The following is a 14,041-nucleotide window of genomic DNA, read 5'->3' on the forward strand; positions in this document are numbered from 1 at the left end:
CTTTGTCCTCACTGCAGCAGCTATATCAATCTCACCATCAAGTTGTGGAGGAAGGAATTGGATGAGGCAAGTGAAGACACATAATCCTTCATTAGTGTCATTCGGGAAGTACACAGAGTCTCCAAGGCTCCAATCGACTGTCATTTTGAATTTTATGGGCCTAGCTCACCTTGCCCCATATGCTTTGCCACTTTTAAAGATTTAGGGGCAGGTCTCTCTTTGAGCCCCTTCAGTTAGCAGCCCAAGCTATTTGACTTTCAGGCTCTCATCTTCTTGGGCCTTTTCTCTTCCACCACCTGAAAATCCGCTGGTTCACTCCCATCTCATCTAGCACTGGCCCATCCAGTATCATGGTCACTCAGGTCTGCTTTGGAGCTCCTGCAATACAGCAGATGTAGCTCAAACAGGTTACTATGGTTGATGGGCAACCTAATGGAGAGTCCTCGAAGCCCTCGAATGTGGAGGAGAATTCAGTGATTATTCCTGCATCAATTCCAGACCTGTTGGGCGTAGAGCACAGCACCCCCTCATATTTGAAAAATTCAATGGGCTGGATTTTGACAGCACCAGATTCAAAGTCTAGGTGTCGGATTGGGTTCTTCGCAAAATGAACTTGATCTGTAAGACCACTGGAGTTTCTTTTGAAGGCTTTGAGGACAGAGCAATATGTTTATTTGAAAAAATCAAAAAGAAGAGAAGAAAGGGAGGAGGAAGCATTGGTAAAAAAAACCTCTAGGCAGCAATTGAGAGAAAGGTACGAGTAGGTAACTAAAGAGATTGGAATGCTCTGTAAATTATGATAATTCGGGAGGGATTTCAGACAAGGGAGAAGCTGGAAGCAGTTGGGTAGGTGTACTGAACCTATGTTGAGGAAATTGATTTGATGGAATGTGAGAGGACTTAATGACAAAATCAAAAGGCCTGTAATGAAGTCATTCTTAATGATTGGAAGGGAGATGTCATCTGTTCTCACTTTTCAGGACACCAAGGCTGATTCTCTAAATAGCTGGATGGTTAGCAGTTTATCAGGAATTAAGAACTGCAAATGGATTGCTTAATTTGCTTTGGGTGTGACAGGCAATGCAGGAAGATTCTCATAATGTGGAATGATTTGTGGTGGAAATGTTGGATCATTCCATCAATGCCTTCTCGGCTTCTTACTGATTCAAGAGTTTTGAAGGCAACTTCTTATGTATTTTCACTAGGGTTTATGGTCCAAGTGAAGGCACTTCCAGGCATCTCTAGTGGAATGAGCTCATGAGGTTAGAGGCAAATGGGATGCCTCTTAGGTCATTGAGGAAGATTTTAACTTTATTTTGTACCATCATGAAAGGAGCAGGAGATCCTCAGAGTCAACTAGCATGCAAGAGTTTCATGAATTTGTGAATGGTTATGTCCTCATTGACTTTCCCCTCATTGGCAGCCCTTTCATGTGGTCAAACTCTAGGGAGATTCCCTCACGCTCGAGGATTGACAGATTCTTCATTTCTCTTCCTGGGAAGAATACTTCCCTGAAGTTACCAATCTTTGCTCCCTCAACCCATCTCAGACCATTTTCCCATCCTTGACATGGGAGGAATCAAGTTGGGGCCAACACCTTTCCACTTCAATAAAATGTCACCTAAGCACAAAAGGTTTGGTGATCAGATCAAGAAATGGAGACTCGAAATGCAGTTCGAAAGGAACGCCAGTTTTGTGATTGCCTCATACCTGAAAAAGCTTAAAGAGAAACTGAAATGGTGGAACAAAAAAAAAAAAATTGGCAACATCAACTTGAGGAAGAATGTGATTTAAATGACAATAAGGAGCTGGATGAAGAGGAGCTTAGAGAGGGCCTTAATGCCAAGAATAGGTCTAGAAGAATTGCTCTCCAAAAAGATCTTGCTGATGTCATCATTAAGGAGGAAATTGCTAGGAGGTGAAAATCCAAGGCTCTTTAGTTGAAGGAGGAGGACAGGAATACTAGTTGTTTTCCACCAAACTGCTAACACACACCATAGATTAATACGTTAACAAGAATTGAAGTGGACGGGGAGATTCTAGCCGATGCAAAAGGGGCATTTGCAATTTTTACAAAAACCTCTATACTAAGTCCTAGAGACCGACAATTTTCCTTCTTTTTTTTAAATAGCAGTACTAGAGACCAACAGTTGACAGCATTATTTCAGAAACCAGCACTTTTCCACTGCTCAGCAGCTTAAGAGGCCTTTTGAGGAAGAGGAAACTGTTCAAGCCCTCAAGAGTTGCAATAGGTACAAAGCTTCTGGCCCTAGTGGCTTCACTATTGCTTTCTTCCAAAGGAACTGGAACCTTCTCAGACTGGACATTATCCATGGTTTCGAAGTTTTCTATAGAACAAGCAAAATGTGACTAGTATAAACTCAACCTGCGTATCCTTGATCCCCAAAAAGTAAGGGGGGCTTGGAACATCAAAGATTTCAACACTATTAGCCTAGTCAGCAGCTTGTATAATCTCCTTTCCAAAGTCCTTGCAGCTTGGCTTAAATTTGCAATTTCGAAAGTTATTGGGAAACATCAGCATGCCTTCGTAATGGGTAGGCAGATCATGGATGCTGTCCTGAGTGCAAATGAAGTTATGGGTGCCTACATTAAGAAAAGGAAAAAAGGAATGGTATGCAAGCTGGACATGTATAAGGCGATTTCCAATTTGACCATGTGAACTGGAATTTTCTACAGTATATTTCAAAAGAATTGGTATGGGGGAAATTTGCTGTAGCTGGATCCATCATCCATCAATGAATCTCTAGCCCTCACTCTCAGCACTTGTTAATGGCTGCCCTACAGAAATTTTCCAATCATCTCATGTTTTGAGACAAGGAGACCCCTCTTGCCCCTTCTATTTATCATGATTATGGAAGTGTTGAGCCCTGTGATAATCAAAGCAAATGTAGGTGGCTTGCTCAAGGAGCTTAGCATCAGAAGGAACAATGAAAATATACTAATCTCCTATCTCCTTTTTGCAGATGACACTATCCTTTTTTGTGAGGATGATCCGGAGCAAATCCTTAACCTAAGTTGCATACTCCTCAGGTTCAAAGCAATCTCAGGCTTAAAAGTGAACTTGGGGAAAAGGTGATATCATTCTGATGAGGACTTGTGATTGCGGGCCTTTACTAGCAGGTATGTTGGGCTGTACACCTGGAGCTTTTCCTATTACGTATCTTAGTCTCCTTCTGGGAGCCAAGCACAAAGGCACAGGAGTTAAGGAGTTTGGGACCCATAGCAAATCTGAAAGAAACTGCTTGAATAAGGAATTACCTATCAAAAGGTGGAAGACAAGCTTATTAAAAGCACCTTATTAAATCTCTACTATATCTTATGTCTCTTTTCCCTATCCCTGGTGCCGTTGCCAAGAGATTAGAAGGTATTTTAAGAAGATTCGTTGGGGTAACACAGGCAAGGAATTTAAATATCATTTGGTTAGATGTGGGGTGGGTTAGAAGCACAGATACTAACATGAAACACAGATACGACCCAGTACTGACATGGCAGATACAATAATTTTGGAAAAAAAAAAGAGGATATGACACAGCAGGTATATACATTAGTTAATTAATAAAAATACATTGGTCCAACAACAAGAAAACAAATCAAGGGCACGGATGATGGTGCGAAATAGGCATGGATCATCAAGAAATTTATTATTGAAAAAAAGAAGGATTAATAGAGAGTCGCAAACTGCCAAACACTTTAGAGAAGAGGAATATTGGGGGTTGGAGGTCCAACAATGCTCCACAAGACTGAGATGGTGGCAACGGCACTAGGACTCCAAAGTCCAATCACTCCAATGTCAAAGAACCTCGACTCTTAGTCTCTGGACTTCTCAATTTTTCTTTTTTGTTGATAGAATTAAAAGGAGCAACAGAACTCTGCGTTTCAATGCAAGAAGCGTCTTGGAGGTGTCCTCACCATGTCAAGGTGTTGGGAAGTGCCTCAGCTATGTCCAAAAATTTCCATCATGTGTTGAATGTGAAGGGGAGTGTTCGGCAGGAGTCAATATCTAACATGTGTCAGGCTTCCAGAAGTATCAATTTTCCCTTGGGGAGGGCGCTAAACAACCCATGCAAAATGGAGGTTTAGGCCTTAAATCTCTTCCCATTTTCAATAAGGCCCTTTAAGGAAAATGGATGTGGAATTCCATGAAAGATAAGGATTATTTTGGGGGGGGAATCATTGCTGCCAAATACAGTCTACATCATAATGGTTAGGCCTTGAAAGAGTTTAATGGAGCCCATGATACATGTGTTTGGAGATCCACCAGGTGAGAATGGGATAAATTCTTCTATCTCATTTATTTCCAAGTGGGGGATGGAGAGGATGCGTTCTTTTGGCATGATATCTTTCGTGGCAAGTCCCAGCTCAGCACTAAATATCCTTCTACCTTCATTCTTCAAGCTAGAATGTGACAGAGATGCCCTTATTAGCCAGCATCTTAAGCTCACTAATCAGGGGATGTTCCGGAATATTCCCTTGACTGGGAGATTGATAATGTGAGAGATTTCTACAAGTTTTTACAAAATCCAGTGCCAGGCCACAGTCAATGAGCTGAAGTGGACCTAGGACATAGATGCAAAATTTACAGTCAAATCATACTGTAAACATCTTATAGCCCCAACAGAGAGCAGCAGCAATTTCCCTTGGCAACTCATTTGGAAAAGTGCAGCCGCCTCAAAGGTTGCTTTTTCACGTGGGAAGCAACTCTCAGGAAGATTCTTACCATTGACAACCTCTAGAAAAGGGCTTACCTCTCATTAATAAAGCTTCTTAGCTTGGAGCAGGCTGAAACTGTAAAGCAGACTCTTTTGCGCTGCTCTTAGACAAAAATCTCTAAAACTTGGCCATTTTCATGGCCAAACAGAAGTGGCTCAGGACAGGAACTGTGGAGGGCAAGCTATGGGCATGGAAAGGGATCCACTCCAACAAAGATAGACGAAAGGCTCTTTCCCTCATCCCCTTCGCTATTTTTTGGCGGTGTAGAGGGCAAGAAACAAGAGAATTTCTGAAGGACTGATTTTGCCCCTTCATGTCGTCAAGGACCACCAAGTAATTTTAATTTCTAACTGGCAAAGGGGGATGGTTGGGAGGGACATTTTGTAATCCTTGATTTCCTTGACACCTTACAGTGAGGGTTGTTTTGTTTTTTGTTGTTTCCATTGTACTTGGTTGGCATCCCCTTGATGCCCTTCCCTGGACCCCGCATAAGCGGGAGCTTTGTGCACTGGGCTGCCCTTTTATTTTTTTATTTGCTCATTAAAAAAAAAATAATTGACAAAGAAGACTTTTACAAGCACTAATTACATTTTCCCAATGACGTTCACCCGCATAAAGAAATGATCTAAGTTGGTTCACTAAAAAATTGATAAAATAAACAGTATTAAGGGTACATGCACACACCACATAATCATACAAGCATTATCAGAGAGAAAGATACATGGGTTGGTTCTCAACACCCCTAACTTCTGAAAATCTACTTAGTTCTGTAGTTTTTTGGCACTTATAAAATTAATCACTTTTTGTACCTCAATATTTCAATATTCTACCTTGGCCTTTTAGAAATTATGCTGCAGCCAATAATTTTTTCGGTGTTTATGTTACTAGTCACTCCCAGATGCCAATCACTATTGTGCATTGGTTCATGAGTTAGTACCAACCTCACTTTGGTGAGCCATAACAGACTGGACAGGCTTGCTAACTGAAGGAGTCCGGAGGTCCCATATAAGCAGGTACCGATCATCCCCCACAGAACCAAATAAGTATTCATGCCTCAAATGCCACGCTACATCTTCTACAACACCTTCATGAACCTATTTTGAGCAAATATTTTCAAATTAAAGTTAAAATATACAAAGGACAAAGCATGATAACCATAATTTATTAACTGAACTAACATATTTTTTACAGAAAGAACATTATATGCCCACAAATCAGGAGCTTTCAGCTAGCAAAATGACAAAATAGGATACGTGCAGCCAATAATTTTTTACCATTAGCATGCTTAAGTCAAATTCTTAGAATGCTTCAAGTTTGTATCACTACTGTGCATTAAACTCTGGATGAAAGTTGGTTTTCTATGTACAAGTAACAGATTAAATATTGAGATAAGATATGCACAAGTAATGATGCTGAGTCACAACTATGCCTCAACTACTTGACTACTTTAGTTTCTTAATTTGTAGCAATGTTAACTGTAACAGCAGATTCACCTCAGCCAGACTTTAACAAGTCCAACAGATATAGAAATGATACCTTAAAAATTTGCATAGCCTCAAGTGCTTTGTTTTTAGGAGTGCCGTTTATGTCCCACAAGCAGATCTGGGCATCATCAGAACCACTCAGTAGATGACCCTGCTTGAACTGACTCCATGATAGACCATAACCTTCAGTGCTGTGGCCTCTCAACCGCAAATCAGGACTGCATGCACCATCTAGAGGAGGCTTAGAGGGGTGTTTGCTGTAATCAAATACATAGACTTCTGCACTAACTGTTTTGGTGGCAATAATAAATGAATTTTGAGGCATGTATCGAGCTCGGTTAACCTCGCCATCATGATTTATTTGCTGGATTATTTGTACCTTAACAAAAAAAATTTAATAGTAAGGTACTGAAGGGAAAATGTGTAAACAACATCAAAAGACACAAGTAATAGTTTGCTTGGAACCTATCCAGGATGAAAAACCACAATAATGCACACAAGCTTCATGCAGGTCTAACCTAGTTTTAGAATCTTAAACCATAGTTACTTGACCACAAATGCTTAAGTTAACTTCATACGAGAAAAATTATTAGTTCATTACATTAAGCAAGTTTTAGAATTAAGAATAAAAAGGGGAAAAAAGGCAGGTTTTTGAGTTTAAACTGATGCAAGGCATAGAGGCCATTGCCCAGCGCAATGGTGAAAGTCCAGGACCATCAATTACAAGTGAAAAGGTAAAGTCTTTAAGAGTGGATAAGCAAAAACGTAGTCAGGGTCCTATCCAACCCCACTCCTACAGCCCTTCTTCAGAGGACCATAGCTCAGTAACGAACCAGTGGCAAGTCAGGTCACATCGCCAAATGGCTGCTATAGCATCCATTAAATAAAATCATGTGTAGCAACCGCTGCGACATGCTATGATTCTATTAAGAGTTTGTGAGAATATGTTTTCACCCAGTTTAAAGTTTTTTTCTTATTTGACCCCATTTTCCTCACAAACTATGTTCGAAACTGGATATATTGATTTCAAATTTTGAGAATTTAGATTTAAGGGCGAGCATTGACCAAACAGTAAGGGTGATTCACTGGAGCCTGAAGCTCACAATTTAAGTTACGGTAAGGTTATGTACGCCGTGCATCATGCGGTCGTGCCTCCCCATACCCCCACATGCATGGGAGCTTGAGTACTAAGTGTTGCAGATTTGAACTGATATTGGTATATCTTTTGTTATTCATTCAGGTTTGACCTTGATTTCTCATCTAGCTGTACTTATATTAAATCTGAGAAACTGGTTATTTTGAATTTTTCACGCTAAGAATGTAACAATGTGTAGGCCACAGCAGTAATTTGGTTATAATTAAATTTCTATTATTTCTCCACGTTTAAAAAATCCTTCATTTAATTTGAATTTGATTTATGAATTAATTTGAAGTTAAATATTATGCTCGGAATTAATTTGATGGTAAATGCTTGGAGTTAATTTGATGGTAAAGCCTAAAACATGAAATAGGTATGATTATGAAATTATGAATGCAATGGCAAATATGCTAATATAAGATTTTTTTTATTTAGAAAGAAAGAGAAAAAAAATACAAACTAAAGAGGACTAGAAGTCCTAAAAAATAAGACCAGAAAAAAAAAATCAAAACAACTTGTTGGGGATAATTATGGCCCCTCTTGGATATATGGATGTTGGTAAAACAACATTCCCCTCAAAATTATAATCTTTGATCCCTTTGAACCTGACCAAAATCCTCACCATAAGGTCCAGGAGTGCCTCCATCAATATTTAAAAATGAGAACCCCTTCCAAACCTACAGCAGGAGCTCTCAATACAAGAGAAGCACCCCTCCAGAGGCCAATCCAAATTATATCCATACTGAGCTTGAATTTCATCTAAGAGCAGGCCATTATACCACACCAATCACCATCAAACTCACTTTCCTCCTCTAATTCATCTCCCAAACTTTTGCTAACAGCTCCATCAGTACCTTTATTCTTTGTATCCCCGAAGCACTGGCTAAATCTGGCTCACACTCCACAAGAGAAAAACTGTCATTGTCAATTACCTTAATAATGTTTTTCTGCAATGCTCCCAATCAATACTTTCTCTGAAAAATTTGACATACCCAATTGGACGTCCCTCATTCAAGTGGCTTTCAAACCCAAACCCTCAACTTTTGAACAACCACCATTCTGCTTAATAATGCCCTAAAGAGGCATTTATCTTGAAGAATCAATAATATTCCTATAGAAATGCATTCCCGACAATATGATACCTGCCTCAAGGGAATATTTTTGTTTGATTTACATACTAAGATTCCCAAGGATGTACATATGATGCTCAGGTCAGTGTTCAGTTGAACATGAAAATCCTAACATGTATTTCAAGACCATTATACCCTTCATGTGTGCATAAAGAACATATGAAAAATAATCATATTTTCAACACAAAAACCTACTAAAAATATGTACCTAATAAATCCATGTCCTAAAAATTTTAACCATCATAATAAAAAAATTTCAACAATTAATAATCCAATTAACAAAAATAATTTGAGGCAACATGGTCTCAAATTCTCAATTATAATATTATTTTTCCTAACATAATAATATCACTTTAATTTTTTTATTGATTTCTATTTTGGTTATTATAATAGTTTTTTATTATTTTAAATATAATAATAGCATGTAATATACTATACTATGGGGGCATAAATGTCCAAGCCAAAATAGTTGGGGCAATTTGGTCCTAGAAATAGGATACCATGAAATTTACCCATGCTTCTTTCTTTCTTCCTTTTTTCTTTTTTCTTTTTCTGGTCAGCATGAAACTTACCCATGTTGGAGGGGGGGAAAGGGATTCCCATGTTTTGTGGGAATCCTTCATTCCAAAGGAATGTGAGATTATCGCCATGTCAATATCAGCCCCACCCCCAACAAAAAAAGAGCATACGATACCATGGACACAACATTAGTAGGAATGTTGAAAGATGCCATGAATCAAACGCACCCCCAGCGTTTTTTTGAATGTACCCAACAAGACCATCCAATACAACGCGATTTTCTTTATACTTCGTGAAATCACTGCAATCAAAGTCTCCCCTTGGGTGAACACGAATATCCTTTTCCCTCAAAGAAACCACTTGTTCAGATGAAGATTGTTGCCAAAACTCAAAAGCTTTTGATTCTTGTCCTCGAAGAACCCATTGCCACCATCGAACTAGCCATTGACTCTGGCCTAAGAAACTCCCCAGCACATCTTCACTCATTCTGCCACCAGCTTCAGTGTTTCTAGCAATACTCCTCGTCGTGTCTTGGTTTGTTCCACCCTCATAGATTGAACTTCATCTTCCCTTAATATAGGACAGCAGCATAGTGGCCCTTAGGCTCTTTCAACCAAACTGGATTGGCTCAAATGCTCAGGATCATGGGCTTTATTAATGACCTGGAATTTAGCAGCTTCATAGGTTGGAAAGTAACAAAAATGTAACATTAATAACCCAATGTTGAGCCCCACCACATTTAAAACAAACTGCCCAAAGAAGATCCACTCCAGAGACCACTTGTGATGCAACTAAGGGCCCAAAGCCACAATATTCCCAAATTTCTTGCCTTGATCAGGAAACTGTAGTAGCCTCACCAGACACTGTAACTTTACCACTTGCTGCTGCATGGCCTGCACCACCACACTCTTTCGATAACAACCACACTTGAATCCTTCAACCCACTCACTACATCACTCCATCCTTTACTCCCAATCAAATCCCACTCAGTCCAACTTGGAAATCAAATCTGTATGGCTCCACAAACTGCCTCCAAGAATTCCCCTTTGGACCCCTAAGAACAAAATTGAAAGACTTGTCCCATTCATATCCAACCCACGTAAACAAACTTGCCCTTACCAATAGTTCTAATTGCCAGCCAATAAGAAAATTTTGCCAAATCTAGAATTTCCCTACTGTCATCTAAGGCTCTAACAAACAGACGAACACATCCCCCCCCCCCCCCTCAAAAAAAAACCAAAGATCTTCCCTTCAAGGCTTCGATATGGACAATTTTGGGGCGATTGCTCTTTAAGGAGAGGAAGGGAGAGCAATAGAAAATGCATCTTCATTATGAAATTATTTAATTTACTTATTTAGTTTCCAAATTAGTCTTTTCCAATGATAGCTATGATCATTAAAATATTACATAGTTTCCAATTATATCTATAATCATAAAAGTCATTAAATAAATAAATTTAAAAAAAAACACACGCACACATGCATGTGTGCGTGTGCGCATTTTTTTTTTTTTCAACAAAGATAAGAGGAGTGCGAAGAAAGAGAACAAAATGCCTCCTAGAAACACACAAACAAAGAACACTAAAACAAACTACTAATGCAGCAAAAGACTTCAATCCATTTGGGCATCAATTAGCCACGAAAACAATCTAAAGATAGAGCATCAAACTCAAGCCAAAGAAGTAACTCTAGTCTATAGTAGCCAAAGTAGCACGTCTACAAAAATCTTTTCCCCCAATACCAAAATCATAATAATCCTTTCAAAGAAAAAGGGTTTCCCAAATATGAAGAACATACCCAATTTTCCCTGAATACCGCAATGAGGTTGTTCCAAATGTGCCTAGAGAAAGAAAATGCAAAAAAAATGTGGGAAAAAAAATATATCACACACATATAACATCTAGAGACAAAGCTTTATACGCTCTTATCATCTGAATCAGATCATTGGCATTAAACCTAAATTGTAAACCAAGTAGAAGTGCTGATTTTGGAAGGAGACTTATCATTCTAAATAAGAGAACGCAAAAGGGAACCAAACACCAACTGAAACACAAGTTAGATCAAAGAAATATTTGAACAAAAATGCAAAAATTTCCATGAGGCCTCCAAAATCCAAGTATCACATCATAAATAATGCACATCTACAAACCAAACAAGATTCGACACTTATTCCCCATTTGAATTCCTTTTCAAAAATAATTGAAGAGATAATACCCCTTCAAAAATAAAAATTTTAAAAATGAAAGAGTTATGACAATCCCTTTTTTCTCTTTATTGTAATTGCTATTTTTTACCACACATGGGTGGCACTCCCTTCACGGCCTCTAGTAATTTTTCTCTTTTATTGATAAAAAAAACTCACTCTCAAGACTCAAACTTCAAAATCAAACCTAGTTTCACTTTGGAAAACAAACGTAATCGTGATGAATAAATGCATACGAAATTCTTATGATAGCAAATAGAAAGCAAGATTAAGGCTTAAAAAACTAAAAACAAATGCCAATTTCAGTTTTAAAAGCAAAAAATGCATCAAAAAATTGCTAACTTAAAATGCTCTATGGTATGGCTTAGCTAGAAATTTAGAAGTACTTTCTTCCTTTGAAGATTACAAATTGATACAGTTTTCGCATTCCAAAGAAAGAAAGAATCACTCTTTCCAATGAAACAATGTCTAATAATACACTTTCTTACCTTTCTGACCCTGGGCTTTTTGGTTAGTACATCAAAAGCACATTTTTTTTTTCATTCTTTCAATAACCAAAATTCATTTAATTGCTTCTTTCAAAAGCAGCAGAGACACTTCAAGAATGCTATCCAAACAATGCCAACAAGGAAAGAACAAATCTCCTTCTATAGGGAGCTGATCATCAAACTATGATGCTGTAGCTCATATACTCAGGAATCATGATTCATATACAATTCTTGATTTTTGTGATATTGTTAAATAAATGACACTCAACTTGTCCTTTTCTTTCTCTGTAATAATTGCTGGTCCTTCTTGCCCGTACTTGGGGGGCACTCCCTTCATGCCCTCTAATGGATTTCTCTCCTTTATTGATAAAAGAAACTCACTTTCAAGACCCAAAAATCAAAGCAAGTTTCACTTAGGGAAGCAAACATATTCCAGATGAAGAAATGCCTACCAAATTCTTATGATAGCAACTAGAATGCAAGCTTAAAAAACTTAAAATGAATGCAGTTATCAATTTTCAAAAAAAAAAAAAATTCTTCAAATATTGCTAGCAAAACAATGCTTTAAGGCATTTTTCAGTTAGCAATTTAAAAGTACTTTCTTACTTTCACTCTTTCCAATGATACAATATCTAATAATGTACTTCTTTACCTTTCTGACCCTAGTACATTAGAAGCACATTTTTTTTCACTTCTTCCAAATTCACTTAATTACTTCTTTCAGAAGTAGCAGAGACACTTCCAGAATGCTATCCAAACAACGCCAACAATAAAAAGAACAAATTTCCGCTTACAGCATGAAAAAACAAAACTAAATCACTGAGCGATAAGCCAATAAAGTTTTCACTTTCAGAAACCAAGAAATGCATCCAACAGAGAACTCAAAGCTACCTTCCCATTGGCGCAGCCGAAGCCACCGACCTCGGACCGCTCATCGTCGTACTGTCGCGCATCGTTCTCGGCATCCTCCAAGGGCAGCTGTACCTGGGCAAGCATCAAGTAATTGGGCTCGTTCTCGGAGGTGTGCGTGCCGAGAATCATCTTCTGCACGGAGTAGTCCTTCCCCGGCGGCTCCTCCCGGACAGGAAGCCACTCGACGGTGAGCGAAGGCCACTCGAGGGCATGCGTGATAACCAAATCGTACAGGAACGGCGTGTTCTTCTTCCAGATTTTGTACTCCTCGTTGATCAGCCGTTCCTCGATCTCCCCTCTCATCTCCTCCTCGTCCTTCCCCATTCTTTACCGCACACTTTCAGCCGCTTGTGTAGTGGTATTTTCTCGCACTCTCTATGAACTTGTTGCTGGAGATTTGGAGGGAATGGAAGGAGGGAAAGTGGGAGCTTGACGCCTGACGGGGAGAATTGCGTGCAGGGTTTTAATCGCGGTTGGGGCTGTGAAGAAATGGACTGGGCCGCGGCCCGCAGGCTATGGGCCGGGAAGTAACACAATCCTGGCCTGGGCATAGGTCACGATAACTAAATTACAAGTTCTTAGGAGTTACAAGTAGTCACCTATGCGATATAGATCTAGTCATCGGGTGATAAAGGTTGTCAGTCATCTAAAAAGTTACATAGTCATCGCCCAAGGCGAACAAAGGAGCTACAAGTGGTCATTCTGATGATAGAGGTTGCCCAATCATTCGAAGATAGAAGATAACTCAGTCATTTAGGACGAAGATCGCCTAGTCATTGGGCAACAAGGCAGACAATCATTAAGCATGACATAAGAGGCAACTATAATTGAATCTTTAATATTTATAAATGGTTTCAATTTATGATTAGGCATTTATCGTTTAGAAATTGACCAAATTTATAATTAGCGTTAATGACCTATATTTATAATTTGTAACCATAGAAATGATGTAGGTTTGACCTCAAACGGAGCATAAATAGGTTTCATAATGCGTCATTTGTGAAATAGGATAACTATCCCTACACCTCTCATGAGGTTGGCATGATGAGTCTATGATTACACGTCAAAGTTGCGTAATTAGGTGTTTAAAAACATTAATTAATTATTACAATTTTACTTAAATGCCTAATTATGTCAAATATTTTAATATTGAGCTCAATTTATAATATTTAAATTTTTATTCTATTTTCATTCATAAATTTACGAGCAATTGTGTTTAATTTTTGTAAGGTATTTTCGAGAATTAAAAAAGAAATAAAAAATGCACATGCAAAGAGTGGAGTGGGTCATGCAAAATGATGCAAATGGAGGCGTTAAGTGCAAAACGAAGCTAATTGGGCGATTATGAACAGTTTCAACATTGATTTGTAATATGAGCATAACGCTCTCATCCAAGCTTTGATTGAAATGATTCAAAAGCTATGGAACGTCAAGAA

At 38.6% G+C, this 14,041-nt stretch overlaps 1 protein-coding gene across 1 annotated transcript in view; it reads right to left on the minus strand.

Annotated features, from left to right (window-relative positions):
- LOC131157558 (WD-40 repeat-containing protein MSI1) overlaps nt 1–13,154 on the minus strand; it is a 29,188-nt gene extending 16,034 nt beyond the window's left edge. The window contains exons 1-3 of the mRNA XM_058111803.1: nt 12,585–13,154; nt 6,268–6,594; nt 5,673–5,825 (exon numbers count right to left, since the gene is read on the minus strand). Coding sequence (XP_057967786.1) covers nt 5,673–5,825; nt 6,268–6,594; nt 12,585–12,929 — 825 coding nt within the window. The 5' untranslated portion in view covers nt 12,930–13,154. The remainder of the gene's footprint in view (nt 1–5,672; nt 5,826–6,267; nt 6,595–12,584) is intronic.
- Between the last annotated feature and the right edge of the window lie 887 nt (nt 13,155–14,041).

Source organism: Malania oleifera, chromosome 6, assembly GCF_029873635.1.
Source record: "Malania oleifera isolate guangnan ecotype guangnan chromosome 6, ASM2987363v1, whole genome shotgun sequence".
In the NCBI taxonomy this organism is placed as follows: Eukaryota; Viridiplantae; Streptophyta; class Magnoliopsida; order Santalales; family Ximeniaceae; genus Malania; species Malania oleifera.